The 26,031-nt window shown below is 42.2% G+C and overlaps 1 protein-coding gene across 1 annotated transcript in view; it reads left to right on the top strand.

Moving 5' to 3' along the window:
• Window positions 1-481: 481 nt before the first annotated feature.
• LOC308282494 (endonuclease V-like) overlaps window positions 482-26,031 on the top strand; it is a 31,721-nt gene continuing 6,171 nt past the window's right edge. Inside the window, exons 1-7 of the mRNA XM_080722860.1 lie at window positions 482-612; window positions 1,582-1,753; window positions 5,510-5,644; window positions 6,990-7,029; window positions 9,539-9,651; window positions 16,916-16,984; window positions 17,165-17,293. Coding sequence (XP_080578986.1) covers window positions 569-612; window positions 1,582-1,753; window positions 5,510-5,644; window positions 6,990-7,029; window positions 9,539-9,651; window positions 16,916-16,984; window positions 17,165-17,293 — 702 coding nt within the window. The 5' untranslated portion in view covers window positions 482-568. The remainder of the gene's footprint in view (window positions 613-1,581; window positions 1,754-5,509; window positions 5,645-6,989; window positions 7,030-9,538; window positions 9,652-16,915; window positions 16,985-17,164; window positions 17,294-26,031) is intronic.

Below are 26,031 nucleotides of genomic sequence, written 5' to 3'. Positions count from 1 at the left end.
AAAGGCATTTGAATTACACTTAAAGGAGTAGTTCACCCCCAAAATGACTTTTTTTCTATTGATTACTCATGCCTTGGAGACTTGCATTCGTAAGACAAAAATGTGATTACAATAAATTTACCTCCATTGATTCCGGATGGGGACCCAAATGCATTCGGGTCCCCATCCAGAATCAATGGGGGTACATAATCATTTTTTTGTCTTAGGAATGCAACAAATACAAATCAATAATATTATTGAACTCAAGTCTCCATGGCATGAGTAATCAATAGAAAAAAAGTCATTTTGGGGGTGAACTACTCCTTTAAGATCTGTCTGCCAGTGCCAATACTACCCACTAGATGCCAGTGTAGGGCAGGCTATCACAACCTATGGCCACAACGTCACAGTTGATTCCAGAGTCCAGACTGAGTTTACTCCGCCTCTGCAGTCACGTCACCGTACTACTGTACCCTATCACTCACTGTACCTTGTAGTAAACACGGAAGAAGCTGGAAAAATACAATGTTCTCCGCAATGTGAGAAAGTATCTCGCTGCCTGACCTGCGTTGTCACATTTATTTATCACATGTCTCTTTCAGCTGACGAAGAGTTGGTCAAGCAATGGGAAAGGTCAGAAGACGGGTTTAAAACTTTACATAAACGTTATGTAGCCTACTGTAGGCAAACCACGGCGCAACCATGGGGCAGCAACTCAGTCCTACTTGTCTTCCTCCTGCCTGTGTATATCATTTTCTCACACACATTGACAGTCCGGTCACGGTGCTCGTTAGCTGTAGTGAAAGTTGTCGCCTCTAGCACTTGAATAGGCAACTGTCAAAGACAGCTTGGTCAGTGATGTCCTGAAGAAGCGGATTTATTTCCCCATTGCTGATGCAATTCTCTGCCAGCAGCTATGAAGTGTAGCCAGCAGGCTCACCCTGCCAGTTATTATTCCATATTCTGTAAACATTGACCCTGTACTGCAGGCACAATGGCACATATTTCTGTCTGACCGAAATGAAACTACCTTTTTCTATGCAAACTTCTAATAAAGTCTTCAATCAATCAATCAATGACTGAAACTGTAGGTTCAGTAGCAGAAGAAGCAGAAATCACTTGACATAAATAGTAGGCTAGTTATATTCACCCTGGAACAGTGAACCCCTGGAAGAATGGGCACCATTTAAAAAAAGAAAAACCTTTATTTATTTTTGCTTGTTAAAATCATGTATACTTTATTTCTGACAATTTTCCAAAGCATAGGCCTACTTTTAATTTTTTTCATATTTTGGGTTAGGGTTAGGGTTAATTTAATGTTGAGATGCCCAGAAGATTTAGGTGCCCACTGGACCTGTATGCGTTCCAAGTATAGAGCCTTGCGCATGTGTAGGCTTAGGCTATTATGTTTTCTTTCATCAAGTCAAGTTTGTAGCCCTTAATCACGGTTAGTCTCATAGCTTTACAGGCCCACAATGGAAGGAAAAGTAAACGAGACGGTCAAAACGTATAGAAAAACATGTTTTTACATCTTTATAGAGAGAGAGAAACACCACTCCTCAAGTCCTCATGGATGCATGTCTACTCCTGTTTTATGTACAGTGAGCAGGCCACTTTGAGGAAGCAGGTAGTGGAAGAGGACACAGAAGATTGGCAGAAGAGTCCAGAGTTCTCTGGGCTACAAAGAATTGGTGGGGTGGACCTGTCCTTCATCAAAGGGGACGATGTCAATGCCTGCGCCCAGCTTGTGGTACTGAGCTACCCTGACCTGGAGGTGAGAACCATTCACTACTAAAGTCTCACTGCTGTGTGTGTGTGTGTGTGTGTGTGTGTGTGTGTGTGTGTGTGTGTGTGTGTGTGTGTGTGTGTGTGTGTGTGTGTGTGTGTCTGTGTGTGTGTGTGTCTGACACAGATAGATAGATAGATACCTACACTACCTACCTACCTTTATTAACCCAGCAAGCGAAAATTCAGGTGCCAGATAGTTTGATATAATATCAATATCGTAATATGAAAAATTATCATCTGGGACTGAGCTGTTATTTGCCATTAGTTATTATAGGCATCACTGATGATTATTTATAAAAATCCAATTGTGTCGATATTTAGTGAAATCACCAATTGTCAAATCGTCACAATAAAAATTGTCAATATTTTGGTATTTGGTAAGAACTATATTTGATTGTGTACACAATTATCACCAACCGTAATCTCAATTCCAGCTAAATAAACATTTAACATAAAGCCCTAAAGCTCATGTCTAAATTCCTGATCAATCTTGAGTCAAAGTAATCCTGAGAGTTTCAAATCCTGGTTTGAAATACAGATTATGTTATAAAAGTGTTCAAATCTACCTATATAACGAGAATGTAAATAAAAAGAAACTGTAATTACCTGCCCAAAATACACAGGCAAGGGAAATGAGGATTTCCCCTGCCTGTGTACCTCCATGGGCTGCTGCTGTGCTCTGCAGCATAGCCCTTCATAATTAATGACTTTTGTCAGCATACTTTGTTGGTACATGATTCATTTCCATGGTAATATACTGTACAACAAAGTTAATGAAATGTAATTGGGGAAAAGGCTTTCCGAATATGTGATTTGTTCTTAGGTTCTGTGTAATCTACTCTACCTCAGACACCGAAGTCCATTTGCAACTCATTTGCTGGTGGTACAGTAAAGTATAGAATATTATATGCAATTCTGTTGAATTCAACAACTAGATATCAGCACAATATTTGGTCCATATTTAGTTTTCCATGTAAGGGATAAATACTGGCTCCGCGGGGGTTGTCCATATATAACATCCCGACAGACTGATAACTCCCTGAGGAGCCAGTATTTATCCCGCTTATTACCCGGCTACTAAATAAAATTAATAATTTATAACTCAAAACTAAAAACAAAACAAAGTATTTCCTTGTTTACAGATGGCTGGAAGTGTTCCACAAGTGTTGCGCTGGGCGTCCCCCTAGCGCGACACGGTCGCCTTGGAAAACAAGGAAGTGCTGATTAGATAGAAATCCATTTTCTGATACTACGCCGTCTATTTCTCGTTTAAAATATCGAGAGCAACGTTTATTTCTAAATGTCGCTGTGTGGTTGTTTACATGGCTGACATGTTGGATACAGCACAAGATTCACGCAGTGCAGCTTGACTGCAGCAGGTGCTCTGAGTCTTTGATTAGGCAGCGGTCTGTTATAGAGCGGAGCGGTCTGTTATCCAGAAATAACAGACCGCTGATTTCAGCAACTGACCGATCAGAATCAAGCATTCAAACAAGCCGGGTAATAAATTATTCTATTGACTTGCTCCCCAGTTTTTCATAGAAAGTAACATTTTAATTAAGGATTGGAGCATTTTTCTTTAAAATGTATGCGCATGGAGTGCTCTGGGGTTAAACACGGTTAAACATATTTATACAAATTAAGATTGTCAGCGCATGTCAGGAGCCTTGGACACACCACGAGTATCATACTGTATGTAGCGCAGCTGACGTCAGTAGCCTTTTTGAACACAGCGATGCCAGCAGCAGTCTCATTAGACAGAGATGATGAGGTGAACAGTGTTCATATTAAGTTAAACAGTCATTTTCTGGAAATGTTTTCTACTGCTGTGTGGACGTGGTATACTAGAAGTCTCAGCTACTACTGTTTCAGAGCAACAAACAATGTACTGCAGATTACAAAGCGATCGTTACCCTTAACATGTTGTTTTGTGGCAGCCGGCAGCAATGGATATTTGCAACAGGATGAATCCAACAGGATAATGTTATTGATTGATTGATTGATTATTTTATTAGACAAAAATGGAGAACATTACAATTATAATCAATACAATAGAAATGTAGTACAGTACAAGTACAGTTAAACACCCTGCCTAAAAGGAACATCCCAAATATGACCTTTTTCCTCTGTGTATCGTAGCTGTAGGCAGTTCAGCTACTAGCAGTGAACGCTGGCATATGTTCCAGGCTAATGGGTTAAGATATCATCAGTGTTCTTGTTTTTATTGTAACTTTTCACAATTTGATCGAAAAATAATGAATCAAAATCATACCCTCTCCATTGCTACCACTAACTTCTGTTAGTCAGGTTATGCATTAGTCTGATTTCAGAACATAAAAGGACATTTTGCTGATTTTGAACCTAAAGGCCATTGTTCTAATTAGAGAATTAGGGGAGATCATGTATAGTATAGTGTGTAAAAAATGTCTTCTGTGTATTTCTACACAAATATAAAAATGGGACACAATTGCTGAACTGTGTAATTAACAGTTCTGCTGCCGTTGACAATCCTCACCGTCATTGAAAGGGTTAAAATCATGGTGCCGTTGACGGTGAGGACTGTGAATCCTACTGTATTTACAGTAAAGGTATAATTACTTACTGTACGTCGCTCCGGTCCCGCCCGCATCGGTAATGTCCGCGATTTGTTTACAACGCACATCGGGCGTGCACGCGAAGTGAACGTCCTCCATAGTAAATCCATTGAGAGGCCCATAAAGAGACTTCATTTACTCAAAAGAGATATTTTTGGAGCTGTGTGCAGCTCCCTATACGTGGCTGTGTGGGTCTGTGTGTGTGTCTGTGTGTGTGTGTGTGTGTATGTAGCCTGACTTCGGCGCGTAACTAGTGCCGCACTATTTACGCCACTCGCGCAATATATACATCAAAATGTGCGGCTCGGCCGGGAATGGTGTTCTATTACCTTTCGTTCCGATCCGCCTTAACATGCCGACGTAATCGACAAAAAACGACGCTTAATTGTCCCCATTGACTTATAATGGGACAATGCAAGAAATCACTTTCAAGTATTTTTCTCTCGTAAACCATAGGAGCTACAGTTTCAAACCTCGGAGAGGAAATTCATAATGATTTTAAGAATGAATCGAAAAATAATTACATCACTCGGCCTCATGGTGGCGCTATAACGGCCCACTTTACGTTTTGCCCCGTAACTCTTGAACCGTAGATCGGAAAATTAAAATTCTTTTTTCCCTGGATTCCTTGGGTCAAGACGCATCTCCCCATATAGGCCACGCCCATTTGCGCCAGGATAGATTTTCCGCCATCTTGAATTTTCTCCAAAACACACTTTTTGCTCCTTTTCCTACATATTTTCTTCAAATGTCACAAAAATCGGTACACATGATCTACACACACACACACACACACACACACACACACACACACTATACAAAGGGTGGTCTGCATACTGTACACAATAGACTCGGGCTGGGCGCAGCCATGTTTCTCTTCTGGGCTCACACTGTCATGTGACTAGATGACGTAATCGTTGCCGTGATAAGTGATAATCCAAAAAAACAAAAACAACCCCCTTCCGGCCCTTCAAAATAATAGCGGCGGCCTACGGAGAAAGCGGTGCGGCACCAAGCATCCCTTCAGATTAAAAGGCAGTAGATGTGTTAAGGAACTTTAGACTTGATACCCCCTTGCACTGACTGAATCACATTGGAGTGATAAAAAAAAGATTACCCAGTGTTTCTAATCTACCCCCCCTTCCCAGGTGCTGTATGAGGACACTAAGATGGTCACCCTTACTGCACCTTATATCGCTGGCTTCTTGGCTTTCAGAGAGACCCCATACCTCCTGGAGGCCCTGCAACGTCTAGAGAAGAGCCAGCCCAGTCTTCTGCCTCAGGTCAGCTAACACAGTGGTTCTCAACCTGTGCATCGGGACCTACAGGGGGGGTCCCCAAATTATTTTGGGGGGTCCCCAGATGATTAACCAACATAACGTTTAAGAGTATAGAGGGTTTATGCACATTTCTAAAGTGACAATTTAAGGACTTTTTAATACCTCTAAAATTACAAATTAAACGTTGGTCAAATTGTCAAATATTAGAGGCAGAAATTGTGAAAATAGCCGATCTACATGCTCACAACGCCTCGCAACACGAGGCGTTGTGAGCATGTAGATCTGCTATTTTCACAATAGAACTGGTGTTATACAAAATGTAATTCCCCAACTCTTAGTGCTCGTCAGAGTGGGGGGCAGTTAAAATATGATTATTTTGGGGGTCGCGGCCTGAAAACGTTGAGAACCACTGAGCTAACAAAGTGGAGACCAGGGCCCTTCGGTACTGTACATCACATATTTTTGTCAGTCTTTGTTAGTTTTTGACATAAGGGTATCTCTAGTCAGTGTGCTAGTGCTAGAGAGCTGTTCAGTATCCAGATCCAGACCATACTGTATATACCTCCCTTGCTCCGTTACTTCTTCCAATAGAAATACATGTATAGAATCAGGGGGCTAGTTGTCCAGATTTAAAATGAAGTAAACACAGAACTAAAAGTTCCTATGATTGGCCGCTAGTTGCGCTGTTCTGGTACCAAAAGCAACATGTTCTCCATAGGATTCCATTCATTTCCCCCAAACTTTTACATTTGATTTTCTTACCTTAATAAACATGGTTCCTGACGCTAGTTTAAAGTCTCTTTTCAATCACCGTGATATGCGTTTGGTGAAAATATGGTCCAATTTATGTTATAATTGAGGTTAAAGCAGGGTATGCTGTAGGAGGGGCTTGTGATCATAGGCCTGTGATGGTTCTTCTTCGTGTGCTTTATTTTCCGCAAGCTCAAGACAATGTCCCATGTATCCCTGCGGTTGCACGTGACCGTTGGCAGCCAATAGCATTCCTGATACCCACATTAAAACAAAGATGGCGACACCCATACTAGTGCAAAAAAAAAAGCGTAATTTTCACAGCATAGAAACCAATGGGTTCCCACCGTCCATATCTTTTAAAGTCTATGTATAGAATGCATATATCATTCATAGCAACACTGTGCTTCCATGTCAGAGTCTGAAGTAATCAATGTACTGTATAGAGGCCTCCGTGATGCATATGTTAGCTACAGATGTGTTGGCTATAAGGTTTCAACAGCAATAACTCCCAGCGAAGTCAGTGGTTGTGAACAAAGAAGTACAGAACGGGCAGTTCTACCATCCATTTCTCATTTCGTAATTTGTCCTTCCACAGGTGGTCTTAGTAGATGGAAATGGTCTCTTCCACTACAGAGGTGAGTGTGGCTGTTTATATCTATACCACTCTTGCAAATTAATTCTGTCCATGTCCCTTTTATGCCCATATATGGAGATACCTGATGTCATCAATATTAAGCCCATATCTGGGAATTCCCATACTTTATTTATATATTTACAAACAGGCAAGCTGAACCAAAGTGCTGTAAAACATTAAGAACACAGGCAATACAAATCATCAATGCAAAAGGAAAAAAACAACAATACATGAAAGAAAACAGTTTAAAAACAACAAAACAAAGATTGAATTTAAATGCAATTAAAAGCCAGGGAAAACAAATGTTTTTTTAGCAGAGCTTTAAAAACACCAATTGACTGTACAGATCTAATGTGGAAGGGCAGACTGTTCCAGAGTTGAGGGGCCGTGGCCGTAAAAGACCGGTCACCCCTGCTCTTTTTAAATGTTGTCTGAACTTCCAGCAGTAGCTTGTCAGCAGACCTTAGAGCCCTGGCTGGGGAATAAGGTTCCACAAGGGCAGAAAGGTATGGTGGAGCCAGCCCATTTAATGATTTATAAGTAAATAAAAACATCTTAAAATCAATTCTAAAATTAACAAGGAGCCAGTGAAGGGAGGCGAGGACAGGGCTAATGCGCTCACGTCTTTTAGTACCTGTGAGGAGGCGGGCTGCTGCGTTTTGTACGAGTAGCTCAAGTGACGCCTGCTCTATGCCATTATATAGTGGATTACAGTAATCCTGTCTAGACGTGATGAAGGGGTGAATAGCTCAAGTTGATGACGGGGAAGATATGGCTTAACCTTGGCCAGAAGTCTTAACTGAAAAAAGCTGTTTTTTATGACGGAACTAATACGTTCATTGAATTTGAAAGCACTGTCGAAGGTTACACCCTGTTTTTTTGCAAATGAGCGGATGTAAGGGGTGAGTCCGGGCCAAATAGTATGATTTCGGTTTTATTTAAATTTTAAATTTTCATTTCACTGAATATATCCTCTAGTCAGAAACTCAGCAAAGTCGAGAACTTCACAATTAAAGTAGGTGACACTGTGATAACGAGAAAAAACTACATCTCCTACCCGGGTTGCATCCTGGAGGCTAACCTTACCAGTGAAAAAATGACTACCAAGGTAATCAAAAAAGTAAATCAACGAATTCGTTTTCCGCATAAGGTTGCCCCGCTGATCAATTTTAAAACACGAAAAACTATAGGAGGTGGTCTTATTGGGCCCCTCATTGATTACGGAATCCTCGTATGGTATCGCGATGCTCCAATTCCCTTAAAATTAAAGCTCACAGCCCAGAACCAACTGATTAGGGTCGTGCTTGGTCTTCCTTCTCGGGCCCACCTCACCGTTTATCACTACATAAACGTGGGGTGGCTTACAATAGCTGACAGAGTACAGCATCTTACAATGGGCCTGTTGTACAAGATACACTACACCTCCAAGATACCCATGTACCTGACAAACTACTTCCAAAATGTCAAGGATGTCCACGATTACAACGCCAGAGGTAGCTCCACTAATCATGTTCAACCCCAATTTAATACTATAAAAGGCTCTAATTCGTTCTCCAGCTATACCACCAACATGTGGAATGCCCTCCCGCAGGCCTTAAAGGAGTGCAAATCCCTAGCCTCCTTCAAAATCACTCTGAAAAGTCACCTTCAGACGGCTGCTACTTGTGACTTTAAAAAAGACTAAGCCCCCATCTATTGTTTTTATCGCCCCATTTTTTTTATTATTTTCTTTTCTGCTTTTGTAATTGATGTTATCCTACTGTATGCAAAGTATCCTCTGTTCTATCCGTCTGTCTTTCAATGTTATATGAGATACATAAAGTGGTTCCTGTATAAATAAGCTGTAAAGCTTACTAGGATCTCCTTTTAGTTGACCTTGTACCAGCGATTTGTGCTGTCTATTGCAAACTGCTAATAAACTCTTCAATCAATCAATCAATCAATCAATCAATCAATCAATCATTAAGAGTGAGAACATTTTTATCCATTCAGGTTTTTACATCATATATGGACATATTGTGTCAGTCTCTGTTGTTTCTCGCCCCTTAGGGCGTCTTAAGCGCCTTTCAGACAGGGCATGGGTGCCGCGGGGGCTTGAATCAGCAGGGACCGCACCGCGGTCTCTCATGTGGAGACACAAACACAATCGCTCTGCGAGTAAACGCCGGGCGTTATTACGCCTAGCAGCCATTGTTGTTGTCCTCCAGCTTGCCAGCCACCAAAGCGAGGACAAAAAAGCTGACTATAATCCAGCTCTCGCCGAACAAGCACACACGCCTGCTCGCCTCGCGGCCCCTAAACTTCTCCGCACGGCCAAAATAACCACCCGCCTGTCATTGAAAATGAATTACTAGGACCCGGCGACCGCGCTTGGTCTGAAAGGCGCTTTACTGGTAGTAAATTATTTAATTGTTTCTGTCTTGGAAAAAGTTTTGACTTCCTTTGATGTTGGGGCCTTGACTGAAGTGGTCATATTTGGACCTAAGAATGATGTTAATTTAACCTTACAGAGTTTGGCCTTGCTTGTCATCTTGGAGTCCTGTCAGAACTGCCATGTGTAGGTGTGGCCAAGAACCTACTGCAGGTGCATGGTGTGTCCAAGAGTGAGGAGCACGTGTCACAGGTGAGAGCATCAGTACTCCAGTTGACCATTTACCTTTGCTGTACCACTTTGGGCATGTACAGTAGCTGAAGATTGAAATAAAAATAAAAACTGTATTACATAGAAATAGAAATTGTCTTTGGTTAAGGGCTCCAAAACAACATTAAAAACACTTAACTCATTGACCGCCACCGACGAGTTTGACGAGTTACAGTGTTTTGACGCAGTACAAACACTTTGGTTGTTGTGGAGCCCCCATAGAGGCGCCACAAATGTGAAATGTTGAACCGTATGTCGTCAACGCTACTTCCCCCCACAGCTTCCTCTTGCCCTGATAGCTGCAACCCACAACTTACACAGCCCTGGGTAGGCTACCCATCCTGGTGGAGATATGCACCCTTTTCTAGTGGTGTACTGCACTCAGTATTTGAGAAGTGTCATACACAAACAAAGGACAGAAAATGCAATTGCTGGTGTGCGTGTGTGTGTGTGTGTGTGTGTGTGTGTGTGGGTGTGGGTGTGTGTGTGTGGGTGGGTGCGTGTGTGCGTGCGTGTGTGTGCACGCGCACTCATGTGTTTCTGTGTTCATTCAAGTGTTACCGTTTGACAGTATTAGTTTTGTTACAAGCCAAGGCCTCTCTATGTAATGTGACTTTTGAATACAAATCAAGTTGGAACAAATGCCTGTTAGTCAAAGCATACCTGTGGGAAAGCAAAATTTGGGTTTCATTAATATGCAAATGTTCATTTTGTTGCAGTCTGGAGCCTCAATGACCTGTTGGAGACGGGAAGAAAAACAAGTAGAAGTTAATTGTGTGTTATGAACAGATGTCTGGCTGCTGTAGATATGACAGCAGGCTCAGCAAATTAACTTCTGCTCATTCTTGTTTAGCACATAGTTTAGCACATAGTATTATTCATCAGAGTAGCACATACTCTGGACAATGATGTTCTGAGGCAACAGGATAGAGGAGGAGCGCAGGGGCAGACCTCCATTCAGAAACACCCCCATTCAGATGTAACCGAGGAGCGCACAGCAGTGATAGAGAGGTGCTGACCATGATGGAAGTTCAAGTGTGAAGGAAGGAAGTCGCACACTTGTAGCCTTGATGCAAGAATAAATTAATGTAAGGCTGCCAACGTTTTGACATGATACTGTAAGTCTTCTTCAGGGTATTGAGGGACACAACATCTCAACAATGGCCATTAATAACAACATTTAGCGAAGCTTAGGAGACAAGTTAGCCTTGTTGAAAGAGATTTGAAATGGGATATACAGTTGCTACTCTAACAAAAAAATTCAGAGAAAGCAAAATGTTGATTGTATGACGGTTAATAGGCCAAAACATGACGTGGGCTGTTGTAGCGCCACCATGAGGAGATTTGAAAAGATTGGGATGGAGCAAAGATGCAAATGTGTGCAAAGTTTCACGGCAATCAGAATCATGATTTGAGGCATTTTGTACAAAACGGGCCACTCCTGCAAACTTTGGACGCAAACTTTGGACGCCAATCTTGGAAAATCCAACAGATCAGTCTTGATCACATGACTATAGAGATAATGTGTAGCTATTTGTGTGATGTTTGGACATAATCTGTAGGAGTAATATCCAAAGATTTGGGGCAGAGGTTCTGTGCTGGCCTCCAGGCAGTTTGTGTGCACACAGTTTCACGCTGATCGGTCCAACAGTGCCGGAGATAAGCTGCTCACAGACGGACTGAAAGACACACAGGACGGGCGGAAGGACAGGGGCAAAAACATAATCTTGACCAGCTTCAACCTGGCAGAGACAATGATAAAAGGTGGATGGTGTCTTCACCATTATTAAGAACATTTGGCGCGCCGTAGCATATGAATAGCCTTCAGACAGATTGGAAATGGGATATTGCTGCTCTAACAAAACCGAAATTGAGTGTGCTAAATACAGATTTAATGATAAAGGTGGATGGTGTCTTAGAAGGGTTGAATTTAAAGGCAATGAATATGATGGCTGGGCTGGCTAGATGATGGATGCAGATCATTCATTAAGACAAGATAATGATGGATGTGTTCCATGAGACCAATGACAGCATGTTAGTACAATGTTATGTGGGATGTGCCACATAATGGGTTTGACAATCAACTCAGGCAATAAACTGCACATGTTAGGATTATACTTGTAAAGTCCTATACAGGCCTAAACCTCATTGCCTTCTGTGGCACTAGAAAATGTTGATACCGGTATGTCAGTATGAGACATGGTGAGGCATCATGTTGCACTGTTAAGCTAGCATCTCAGACACTTGGTTCCAAGGTTTCTGGTGTTATAGCTTCAATATAGTGTTGCTCCTTTGGGATTTGGCTTTCAGCCTTTGAAATGAAGTATTAGATGGAACACAATTTCCTTTCCATGCAATCTGTCTATATAGGCACGTGCATGTGTGTGACACGTCGACCGCAGCTATAGAATTTGCTTGTTTTGTGTGAAATTAGTTTTGGACTAACACAAGCCATATAGACCCCTTATCAGACAACATCACACTGATAAGAACCAGTATGCGCACTCAGGTTGACACCAAATGAACCTCACTGCCCAAAGGATGAAATGGATAACTGGTCACTGCACTCACGTGTAAAAATGCATTCCATCAAACTTTCAGATGCTGTTTTTCAGTGTGGAGGAAGAACGCTTAGGATTTTTACTGTGATCTCTCACTCTTGAAATATGTAATCCTTGGTTTCTGTTGATTGTAAACGATAATAGCGATTCAAAACGTTGTCCTTCAAACCCCACCTCCATTCACCGTCATCAGAACGGAGGGAGCACTCCTCATGATCACGGCACCAGAGCTACTATTGCTTGCCCAGCTGCAGTCCATGTATGCTCCATCCCACGACGGTGTCGCGTGCAGAGAACGGCAGAGAATAGCAGACCTCCTTTAGGGATTAAGGCTCACACATTTCAATTAGTGTTTATAATGTCCTGAACCTAAAAGGTCACAGGTTCAACCTGTGTACATGTTTACATGTACCAGATTTACATCTGTTCTGTCCACAGCATGACTGCATACAGTACTGTGAACCTGAGCTTTGGTAAAAGCACCTAACATTCTCTCTATCATCTGGAGGTGTTCTGTCCTCTGATCTCTCGCTCTCTGTCTGTCTGTCTCTTATCGCTTTCTTTCAGCACCTGTGTGTCTCTTTTTCATCTCTTCCCTGTCAATCACCTGTTCGCTTACTCATTCAATGACTCTTTCATGCAGGCCCAGATGAATGCACAGGCTCACAGGGCAGCAGCCTAGGAGCCCTGGTGCACGCACATTTTTTATATTTGTTTGCACTGCAAACTGAAACCTTTGCAACACTGCAGTGTGTATGTGTGTGTGTGCGTGCGTGAACCGGGGAGTGACATGCAGTGAAGTGAATGAAGCTCAGGAATCGAACCAGGGACTCACTGTTAGGCATCAGGGCCTACTGTATGTGGTACGCCCCTTACCCACTCGGCTATCGGTGGCTCCAGAGATCGAAATTCATTCTTCAGCAATCAGCCTAAATGGGGACGCCCGCTGGCCTACTGGTCCAGGCGCATACCACTTGGTGACTTTGCAGAGGGAATGGCCCACTTGAAGATTTGGTTTCCTTTATCGCTTTCGGTTGTCATAAGTAGGCAGACTAATATGACCCTTTTTGATTTCTGATCAATTTACAATTTAGGCATTTACTGTAGCAGGCGCTCTTAATCCAGAGCGATTTACGCGATTTACAACTAGAACGATGCAATTAAAATTGCAAGTGTGGTTGCCTACTAGCACCACCCCCCATTGAACTCAATGGTCATTCACATATATATATATATATATATATATATATATATATTATATATATTATATATATATATAATAAAGTTTATCTAGAATAAATAAAAGTATCCCCAGGACTACAGTGTGTTGCCCTGTCGGGCAACCACACTAACAAGCAAGGACAGCACAAGGTAATACATCAAATGCATAGAAATAGTCATCTAAAAATGTAGACCAAGAACCGTCAGTCTAACAGTAGAATAACCAAAATAAATTAAATAAAACAATGACCTGATCTAAATTACATTTTAGTCTTTGCCTGTATGATCATCGAGGGAAGGCAAGTGCTTATTAGACTAGTAAACTTGACTCCTCCATCTTCTGTTCAAATCTGAATGAAGGCAGGAGGAGTAGTCTGGTTTACGAGGCTAAGTACTTATGGGCTAAGGTGGAGTCCCCAGAGGTGAGTCTTCAGACCAAGGGCGGAAGCTAGCCTGGAATCGGACAAATCCGCCGGTGCAATACATTTTTTGCCCTTGGCGGATATGGGTCTGGCCCCATTCGATTGTGAATCCATTTCCTCACCCCGAAGAGTTGGGTGACCAATCAGGGCACAGTATTGGTCTAATCTAACCAATTGTGTCCAGAGCCATTTTATATAATCCGCCCCATGGGGGAAAAGAATCCATATAAAGTAGAAGTACCAGACCCATATCCACACAGTGATATAGTCTGGCAAGGCTAGGCGGAAACTAGGGAGTGAGTCTGCGGTTCTAATTGCAATGGGGAGTTCATTCCACAGGATGACTGACAACAGGAAGGGATGCCCATAATTCACACACCCCCTTTTCCCCAGTTACAGTAGCTCCCCACGAAACGTGTGGATACAGACAGACTGTTCTGGCTAAAATTACTTAACTAACTTTGGTTCTGAAACTCATGACATGAGTGCATCTGGGTGCCTGGTCAAAGCTCCAGGGTGTGCATACGCAGTGTAGTCTTATTCTGGTTCTGTTTTCATGCGTACACATCTCAACCTGCACTTCCAAAAAACGGTTGACTGTAGAGTTGGACCTGAAGGAGGTGTTGAAAATGTATGCTTTGGTGGTGTACTGGTCAACTCAGTACTGCTCTCCATGGCGCTGATTGATTGATTGATTGATTGATTGATTGATGGATGGATGGATGGATGAATGTTGTTTATTGTTTATACATTGGATTTCGCTATTAATCGACGAGACGAGACTTAACAACACTGTTGTTATTGCATTGTTATGCACTATCCAGCCTATGTATGCATTCATTATGCATTCATTCAGTAATATTTTATGGCGTGGCTCTGTAGGAGGTGAGCCATCTACAAAATGGGTCTGTCTGTGTGCCTGGGGGCTAATCTCGCAAACCGCTGAATTGATCAGTGCCATATTTATTGTTTATAATGGAAGTCAATTGCTGGTGGATTGGGCTGAAACCTTGTCATAGAAAAGTCACAGATGACTGACGTCATAGATAGACTGATCAGTGTTCTTACAAAATACACTGTAAATAAAGTGCTGTGCTTTTGTTTAATGCAATGCTGCTTGGAGTTCTTTTCACTTTCATTAGAGTAAACCCTCACGCACTCTCAGTTAAATTAAAATGGTAACTGGTATTAAATGGCATTAATTGAATCTTAGCATTCCATTTGGGAAACATTTGCCGAAATAGAGGTGTGAGTTTATAGACCGACTAAGAGATTTGGTGTAGAGGGGGGGAAAGAGTGGATCAAGTACCGAGCCGACACTGGTCAACTAAGTGTTAGTTTATTGAATGTAGAGAGTTTAAGTAGTTAAGTGTCTGATAAATCAGGCAATAAAATAGGAACAATTTTGGACATATGGTTTCGTCCCACCCGACAGCAATACTTAAGTACAATTTTGATGTATTTGTACTTTACTCAAGTATTTCCACTTTCCAATACTTTTACTTCTACTCCACCACATCTCAGATCCAAATATTGTACTCTTACTCCACTACATTTATTTGAAAACTTACTTTGCAGATTGCTATTATTATTACAAAACATACATTAAACCCTAACCCTATATAGATTTTGGCCATTTGAATATATCAGATCTACAAGCTCACAATGCGTTCAATCGCGACACATTGTGAGCTTGTAGATCTGATATTTCCAAAAGATTGTTGAAACTTTTAGACATTTTTAGACATTATGCATAATGAGTACTTTGAATACATTTTGGTGCCAATACTTTTCTAATCTTACTCATTTTGAATTCTAGACATTTACTTGTAAGTCTGAAGCCACACCAAAGTACCTATGAGGGATTTTTTAAATCATGGTGTGGCCCCTTTAAGTCAAAGATGTGAGTACATTTTCCTCCACTGGTGCACTAGCAGCAGCCATGGCCCCAGGTCCTCAGTGGCTGCTCCTGGCACCGCCGTCTCCCCAGTGGCTCCTGTGTTGTAATCGGTCACAGAGGTGTAGACATGGCATCCATCATGGAGGCTAAGCTGCCTTCATCTTCCTGGCCCGTAATGCACAGCACACCTGTGAATGCCAGTCTGGTGTGGTGCTGTTGACATTGCAATGTACCTTTGACTGTGGAGAGTAAAAGCTTTAGTTTCTACTGAAAAGAAGAAAAGAAAGAACTCTTCTCAAGTGACTTCCAAAATGAAGAAGGCTTCATAAAAAAATACGTTCATATCCTCAGAGTTAGATGACTGAGGTCAATGAAACACATAAGTAGTCCTCTACAGTATTTTGCTTTTTCATTTACGCTTTTAAATATTTTCCATCTGCCATTTTCCAAAATATGCTGAGGGTTGATAGATTTTCAAGGAAGCCACTTGATTCCATTCATGTCAGTACGGTATGAATATCAACTTGCAGAGATTGGAAACTTGCTTGAGATAGTTAATCCAACACACTAATATCATTGTGAAGTTCTGTTTTGTCAAGGTTTATGCTAAGTGATTCTGGTAACTCAGTGGCCTTTCCTCTGGTTCCCCTTGAGGACAAAATGTCCACTTGCACACAATATATCTAAAGATTTAATGGAGAGATTGGCATGAATTTATTTTCACAATACTGTGACATGGTAGAAGTGTTGTATTTTCCTGGTTTATTCACTTAAGCCTTATTTTATCCGTAAAAAAAACTTTTACAAAGTATCTACATGTATGTACTGTATAACATATGGCCGAAGCTATGCATGCGCATTGCGCAATGACATGTATTAATGCCGATATGGTCCTTTAAACTGCAATTCGGAACTGGTCCCTTTTTTATGAAATACATTTATATTTTTTTATCAGTTTGCATAGTACAGTATTTTAGTACAATATAACTCCCCTCTTGCTTGAGCGGTAGATGTTTGTTTTCCCATCGACTGCCGAGTGTTAACAAAACTTAATGGATTGTAACTTTAAGTCAGTGTGTTGAGAAGGTGGATGTCTGGTTTGTTATGACAGCGGCATTACACTGTCTTCTCTTCCTCCACAGATAGCTGCCCTGCAGAAAGGAGGGGACTGCTTCCCACTCAAAGCAGCCTCAGGAAGAATACTGGGCAAGGTGTGTACTGTAGCTGACAGACACAAACAATAAAGAAAAACTCTAATGGAGTTGTTGCTGACCTCAATACACCCCCCTCCACCTCTCTTTCTCTCTTCCTCTCTCTCTCTCTCTCTCTCTCTCTCTCTCTCTCTCTCTCTCTCTCTCTCTCTCTCTCTCTCTCTCTCTCTCACTCACTAGGCCCTGCGTAGCTCAGACAGCAGTACTAAACCGGTGTATGTGTCTGTCGGCCACAAAATCAGTCTGGACACAGCAGTACGCCTCACATACTCGTGCTGTCGCTATCGAGTTCCAGAGCCCATAAGACAGGTACACACACACACACACACACACACACACGCGCGCGCACACACGCACACACACACACACACACACACACACACACACAGAAGGAGCTCTTTAGACTACATGCTTTCTTGCATTTGTGCATGTTATCTGTGTGTTATCTGTGCATTCCACTTTATGAAGGATATTTGGTGCTTGACGAGTTTCACAAAAGTAACAGGCACTTGTCTCTTTCCAACGTTCACACAGCTGTTCTACTCAGATCACACACCTGTCCTAACATCCGTTGTCTTCTGTTACTTGTCTTCTTAGATTTTGTACTTCCTTCATGAAAAATAAAATAAAGTATGTGTAATTTACATAAATGTTTATGTCTAGAACTGAGCTCTCTTTTTTTTTTCTCTGATGGGTGATTGTCCTCCAGCCACTAGGCGGTGCTGTTCTCCCACAGTTTATGGGCTTGTCTTCTCCTGTCTTCTTTTCCCAACCAGCTGCACTGAGGACATTCATAGCCATGCAATCCATCACATTCACACGCAAGCACACAATTGCAAAAAAAAAACAAGCTAAAACACAAATTGATGCACGTGTGCTTGTGACTGCCTGAACACAAACACACACGCACGCACACACGCGCGCACACACACACACACACACACACACACACACACACACACACACACACACTATTCTCTATCAGTTTTAGCCAGGGGAGCTGCAGCAGTGTCAACTCGACCCCTCCACTGTGTGTTCATTTCATCAAGCCACTGGGTTGATGCGTTTAGCTGGCAAGGGGTTACCAGCAGTAGGAATTGAATCTGGACACCATGGAGGAGCACACAGTAAAACTCCCACTGGCAGTATAAATGTTAGTTGTTAGACTCTCCCTTACTCTGTATAATGATACACAGATATCCCAATTATCACATACTCCACCCTGAACTTTATTTCCTTTTTCCTTTCAATGTTCTCCATGTTCTTTCTTTCTTTCTTTCTTTCTTTCTTTCTTTCTTTCTTTCTTTCTATCACACTCACTTTCTATTCTCTCTTTTGCTGCTGTCACAAGGAAAACCCTGTGAAAGCAGCAATTTGCAAACTAGCTAACTCCATTTTGTTGTTGTTTTTACTTGGAGGTGGAGATCCTTTAGAGACTATATATTAATATAGGTGAAGCAATAAACTCTCTATTATACATTGTACACAGTATATATCCCACAACAAAAGTTCACTCCTTTGAGCGCATATATCTACCAGGCTGGGTTGCCAAGAGAGTGCTGTGAAAGCCGTGGGTTGGGATAGCATTTCTACAACATGCAGTGCAACTTGAATTTGTGGCAACCCCTATGAACAGAAGTAAACGTGTTTTGCAGGTGTGCTTTATAGAGGCCCCTCAACGTGTGTTTCCAATTTGGGGTTGACTGTATTTGCCTTGTTGTTAGAAATAGGGCCCCCACACACATCTTTGGGGGCACTTTTGGGGGCAGGTATCAAAACCCTGTTTGATGGTAAGTGTCACATGACTTACCAGAAATCCTGTACCTAATTTCATGGCCTGTTATGGTGAAATCTTTTATTGTACGTCCTGGCCTGGCGGAGTTAACAAACTGTTCAAATGAACTGTTCAAATGAACTGAACACTTGACATGTTTTTCATTATCGGTGCTGTTCTTTTGTTTGTCCCTCTCACTTGACAGTCATCAAGGTCAACTGTTGACAGGCCACTCGGAAGCCAACTAGCGCTTAATCATGTGTGCGGGCAGGCGCACACACACTTTAATACACTCACTGCCTCGTGAGCAAGCACACGTACTGTAGTGTACATACACACAGCGTGCATGCACAAATAAACCCAGAAGCAAGCGTGCTGCACACACATTATGGAACACACACACACACACCTGCTTGCAGCCAGCAGCGAAAGGTTGCCCTGTTCTTGGCAGCAGAACGGTATGTTGTGGTTTGCCCGTGTCTAATTGAGGTTCACCGCTGGGAGCAGTGGCTGCCAGGCCAGAGTTTACCCTTACTGTTTAGTGTTTACGCATCAAGTAGTGGAAGGAACACGTTGTGTTTATTATGATAGTGGCATTTACAGCACTAGGGCACTGGAGTAGGGGGTTAAATGGCAGATGTGTCGATGGTGCAAACAGACATCAATGAAGAGGCCAGTGCTAGCTGGAAACAGAGGGCCGGTATTACAGACTTTCCCCAATGCTGAAATCCTATACTAATGTGCTACTGGTATTTTTTCAGCCAAAGGCAATCAAAGATATAGAATTAAGCATTTGCCAATGCCAAGAGAGTTGAATTCATGTTTTTTTTTCATACATTTAAGGATGTTGGAAAGAATATCTTTATTTTGTCCAAATACAAATGTGCCCATAGTTTAGTGAAATAATGAGTCTGTATTGGGCCAATCTCTCGAGACAAGAGTCAATGATGGCTAAAGGGACAAGTGGGCGGTCCCTTTTTGTGACGATGGCTAGCCAGAATGGTATTGGGCAAACTGGGCCATTGAAAAAGTAATGCATCCGTAGATAGAGGTACATGGGTTATGTTGCCTTATGAGGTTGTGATCCTGTGTAGCTCAATGGATAGAGCACAGAATTAACATCTTTTCATTTATTTATTTTTTAACTTCTCCCCAAAAGCATCCACTAAACGCTATGCTATATGATGATTACGCTATATAATTCTCACATGCAACACACACTTTATCCCTTTTCTACTTTTCCTTTAATTTAATCTCATTTTCCTTAAAAATCTTCTTTCCTTCCCTGTCTAAATCAAATCTGATCCTCGTCTCTTGCCTCTCATCACTGTGGAAAAAACCCGTTCACAGCCTGAGAGAGAGAGAGAGAGAGAGAGAGAGAGAGAGAGATAGAGAGAGAGAGAGATGAAAGGGAAAGATGACATCATTGTTGAATTCTGCAGGGAAGGGTTGATGGTGTGAATGCACTGCAGCAGAATATCACGCACCCACAGTGGAAGAGCTGCCTACAACACATGTGAAGACACGCGCAGAGTAGACCAACACTGTAACTCACACCCACACTAGGCTAGCTGTGGTCTCAGTCTCTGTATCTCTGTATCTCTGTGTATCTCTCTCTCTCTCTCCCTCTCTCTCTCTCTCTCTCTCTCTCTCTCTCTCTCTCTCTCTCTCTCTTTCCTCTCTCTCTCTCTCTCTCTCTCTCTCTCTCTCTCTCTCTCTCTCTCTCTCTCTCTCTCTCTCTCTCTCTCGCTCCATTAAATTCTCACACTCCACTGATATCCCACACTTCAGTTCATAGAAATATGTATTTATGAATATATATCTTTTCATTTATTTATTTTTTAACTCTTCTCCCCAATAGCATCCACTAAATGCTATGCTATATCTTTAAGAAGATTCAGCAGAGCAACAGCATACAGGTCGTGGTAAGGAGCAGGCTTCCTGAGCACCCCCATCTCATTCCATTCTAACAGAAATGCTTTTCTGAATGGTCTTACAGGGATATGTGCGAAAGAACATACAAATAGATGCAGAAGTACAGATTCGCTGACAGAGTAATAGATTAAGCATGAGGGAGACAGCTCAGCTCATTGACAGCTGTAGTTGAGTTGGAAATAGCACAGTGATGTCAAAGCTTGCTGACTTTCCATTGAAATGAGTTTGGATGGAAAGCCAACAAGTAACAATACAGATATTTCTGCCACCACATTACCCTGACCAACAACAATGGAGAGGGTTCTTTCTACTAACACCACACTGATGTAATAGCTGCTTGACACACATCATCTGCGCACAGTCGCACACACTGATAGGAGGATCCACTGGTAATAGGACTCATATAGGTACAGTACAGTATAAATGAAGCGTCAGCATTAGTTTATGCAGGACATGGGAGTCAAGTCGCCGCCAGCTGTAGTCAGATGTCAGTCAGCTCTGTTCTCATACCTCATTATCATACCTGCTGGTCATTACGTCACATGACTGCCATACTCCAATCAAAGCTCAATTAGTAGGGAAGACTCCTTTAAGTGCGTGTTTCCTAAACACACCAGACTTGAGTTAAGACCCGCCTCGCAGAAACGCGAGAATGTCCAGGAGTGGCTGAAATCCTTGCTGGACACATGGAGGGTGGATAAAGTCAGACCTAGTAAAGGCATGAAGACAATCCTAAAACTTGTACTGAGAAAAGCCTGCATTTGCACAATGCACAGCTATTAATTTGTCACTACAGTGCTCAAAATAAACTGTGCTAAAAAAAACATTTGAAACTTACTTTGTAGGCCTACTGTGTTTAAAAAAGGGAAAACTTTGTAACTTTGCTAAAGAGAAAAACGTACTGAGAAAGCTATTAATTTGTCACTAGTACTGTACTCAAAATAAAAACTCTTACTGATTATCAGTTAAATTGTTAGAGTTTGGATATGGCTTTGGGCGTATTATGCTGCGTGTATTATTGTAATGGATCGGTAGGTAGTAGGTACAGTATTGCTTTGCACTAAGAGCACTAACGTTCATATCATAGACCGTAAAAAGGTTCATATGCACTTTCATACTTAAGATTATTGAGAGGGGCGTTTCCGCGAGGCGGGTCTTAACTCAATCCTGGTGGGTTTAGGAAACATGCCCTTTAAATACGGCTTGCTTTCACTTCCTATGCTTGGTTTCCGAAGCTTCGGGATCATTCGCTGCTTGCTGCCTCCTCCACCCCAGCCTCCACCTTTGCACGATCAGTCTGGCTAAGCTCAAATACTTGTGATTGTCTGATTAAGTTACATGTCAATGTTATGCTCAGATACTGTGATTTGACTAAGTTACATGTCAATGTATTGCTATTATTCTGCTATTGTATCCCTATGGGAGGTATTGCTTGCGTTTCCTGATTTTGCTTAGCATGCTCAAGATAAGTTAAGAACCAGTATGCGCAAGGAGGCCGGCACCATATGAGCCCCACTTCTCCCAGTATGGAGGTAGAATTGGATTTTGACTGTGGTCTATCACTCTTGAAATATATAATCCTTGGTTTCTGTTGTGTGTAAACGATAATAGCAATTCAAAGCAGTTGTCCTACAAACCCCACCTCCAGTTGCTGCCATTAGAAAGGAGGGATTGCTCTATGATCATGGCACCAGAGCCTGCTTCTGCTTGCATATCCCATCTAGCCTAATTTATGCTCCGTCCCACGAAGGTGTCGCACGCAGAGAACAGCAAAGCATAGCAGACCTCCAAGCTCACAGCGGTCGCATTCGCGACGCGGATGTGAGCTTGTATGTCAGAGATTCGTCTGGTTTCCAGGCTAGATTTCAATCAAATAGAACTCTGAAAGTGTAGGTTGTACTGTGCATAGATATAGATCGAACATGCTTCTCGCTATGAAAAAAAAAGAATGAATGAATAGTTGTCCACAGCTGTGGCACCCATGAACGCTGCCAATGTTAAAGCCCAATCAGAACTGTGAAAAGACTGCGGAAGACGTTTTTTTTTGTGTGTGTGTGTGTGTGTGTGTGTGTGTGTGTGTGTGTGTGTGTGTGTGTGTGTGTGTGTGTGTGTGTGTGTGTGTGTGTGTGTGTGTGTGTGTGTGTGTGTGTGTGTGTGTGTGTGTGTACTTGTACTGTGTGTACTTGTACTGTGTGTTTGCGATAGAGAAAGAGAGCGAGAGGAGAGTGTGAGGTTCATCATACTGTATACTGTATATGCAGGTATCATGTTGAGACAGTTTGTTTTAACAGCGAGCCATGTTTTCAGAAAGACAGTTCAGATGCAACAAAGCGTAGCCTGCCCCACGGGGACAACCACTCACTGGAACAAATGTGTGTTATTGTTTGTGTGTGCCGGGGCAGGTGCCCTCTATTCTGTTACCAGGACCTTTTCAGGGGCTCCTTTTATAACCATGTCGCCCTCTCTTATTCATCCATCTATCCTTCTATACTTTTATTACACCCCTATCTCGGTCTTATCCATCCATCTATCACTAACCCCCAGCTGGTTTTCCTTGCTTCTCTTTGAATAACTCACAGAGTTACTGTACGGCACTTCTGTTTGTCTGCATTAACAAAATACTCACATGCTGTATTATAGTAACACCGGCAATGGGCATACATGCACTTACGGTACAAGCATAATACAGTATATGGGAACAAATGAGGCTGCAGACGTTTGTAGTGACAGTGTGAAAGATATTCTTTCTATGGTTTTCTTTCTGTCTTTCTGCACTATACAGATATCACAGCAATTCACATTATTTCCCATTGAAGAGTTATAATACTCAGATATGTTGAAAGTCAAAACCTAGTTTAATTTAGGCCAAGCAAGATGGGTATTTGTATAGCACATTTCACACACAGTTGCTTTACATACATAATAAATGTAATTACTTACAGTAAAAGGTATCTAAAGGTATAAATGCATAAAATGGACTGAATTAGTGTGGTAAGTTCTTTTTCTTTATTTAGTTCATTTATCGACGTCTTCTCTTGAGCTATTTTTGCTTCAAGACGCCTGCACTACATTTACTGCACAGACAGAACAACACTGAAAGTAGTTCATAGCCAGAGAGAAAAGGAGAGGAAAAGAAGGGAGATGTGGAAGAGAGAGACAGGAAGAGGGAAGATAAAAACCTTTCAGTATGTCCTACAGTATATCAATCAAAACTTCAGAGATCATGACATGTCCGGGACGGCGGGAAGACTTGATGATCTGCACGTAACACTGCTCCACTGTTGTATACTTGTAAATGTTGAATGGCCTGCATTTCTATTTTCACCCATTCACACACCGATGGCGGAGGTAATCATGCAAGGGAACATCTTGTCTTGCTTAAGAACACTGAGGCACAGAGCCAGGAGGAGCGGCTGGTCTGCGTCCCGAGCCAATGCTGCCTGTGTGAATGTCTTCACCGTGTGGCAGAAAGACCACTATTTTTAACCACATGAACCTTAGCATCAGTGGCGTCAGTTCAGAAAAAGCTAAGGTATGGCAACATGACTGGTGTCTTGCACGCGCGCCTTCGCGCGCGTGCAAGACACCAGTCATATTGCCATACCTTAGCAACAGACATTTATTTTAAGAAGCATATTTTATTTTTTTCCCCGTTTCTAAGGTTTCTTGGGCTGGATATGGCAGCCTGGAACGGTTGTTCAAGTGCAGTTAACAACAATTAACAATAATGCATTGCACCTGTGCAGAATATAATTATAATACCTTGTTAAAGTGACCATTTTGTAAAATTTTGCATTTGTAGTTATTTTACTGTAATTTAACAACATAATAACCAGCACAGATAGACAAGGAGGCATTCATGGATTTGTATTTAAAAGTAACTTTTATTTCCCCCCCTGGACCCAGGGTATGGCAGCTGCATACCCCTGCCATACCCAATTGACGCCCCTGCTTAGCATCCCTATTCTGGGGCATGTAAAAATAAGAGAACTTGGTGAACATCAGTAAACATTTGGCAAAAATAGGCGAACATGCAGCAAATATTTGGTGAAAAAAATAGCGGATCTACAAGCTCGCAAGCTTGTACAATGTAGATCGATTGCAAGCCTGTAAGTTGGCATTCTTCGCTATTTGACACACAACAGAGTACTGTGTACATTCTTTCAAGTGGTTCAAGCTGTAGTGGTCCCCTTGCCCCTCGAGGCTCTTTAAATGTTAATGTATTACTGTCTGACATTCTGCTGTTGTGCCGCTCTCCCAGGACAGAGCTGGGAAAGACTGAGAGAGTGGACAGAGATGGAGGTTTGAAGAGATACGTGAGCTGTGGGAGCAAACACTGAGGTGAAGTGGTAATGGGGGGAGAGAGAGAGGTTGAGACTTTGGCGGACATGAGCAGATGAAATCGGAGAGGGAGGGAGGGAAACAAACATGCCGAACAAAGGTAAAAGTTTAATGGCCAGAATGCAATAGAAGTAGGCAGAAAAAGAAAGTGATGGAGCATTGCAAAGAGACAGTTGGGGAAAGAAGAGAGAACTTTTATAAAGGTGAGGACAGGAGCAGACAGATTTTGCTGCAGGGGTTAGGGGCTCAGGGGGGAAAGAGGCAAAGTCCTGCCCCAGGCCATAGGAATCAAGCCAGTACTAAGACAAGTGTGTATGTGTTTTTGTGTGCGTGCGTGCGTGTGTTTGTGTGTGCGCGCATGTATATCTGCGTGCATGTGCCAAAGGTACCTATTGCGTGCACCTGTCCTCTTGCGGATTTACCGAGTTGCCAAGGAGTGTGCGCTCAGGAAGAAGAGAAAGGAAATCCGGTTGGAACCGACAGGCAAAATTTCAATCAAGTCTCCTGCCTTTAGCCAAATGAACCCCCAGTGCTGCTGTCTTCCTTTTTTCACGTTTTTTTTAACCACATTCCTCATTTATTCCAGGCAAATCTCTCTTCCACAGAGACTCTGCCTCCAACAGATGAAATGCCACAAACACCCACATATTTTTGGGTTTACTGTGTGAAGTTTTAGCTGGTTCAATAGCTGCCAATTTACATCATGTTACACTACAGCGGCTGTACAGCCCAATTTGTTGTTCAGCGTGCAATGCGAGGGTGCTGTCATAGAAAATCAATTATTTACGCGAGTGAGTATAAATGAGGCTTTAATTTGCGAGCACTGTAGGTGGAATTCAGACACATGAATGTCCAGTAGTGCACATCAAAGGCAAGCACAAGTGGAATACAACACGTCCGTTTGGATCCATGTTGTTGAGCCTAATTTGTGAGTGGTGGACTATTGTTTGAAAGTATCTACAAGAGGGTACAATGTGGCCTTTGTCAAGTAAGTGTG

This window comes from Nannobrachium achirus (assembly GCF_963921795.1).
Source record: "Nannobrachium achirus genome assembly, chromosome: 3".
Lineage (NCBI taxonomy): Eukaryota > Metazoa > Chordata > Actinopteri > Myctophiformes > Myctophidae > Nannobrachium > Nannobrachium achirus.
Note: the sequence above shows the minus strand (reverse complement) of the source record. Positions and strands in the feature narration are given on the sequence as shown.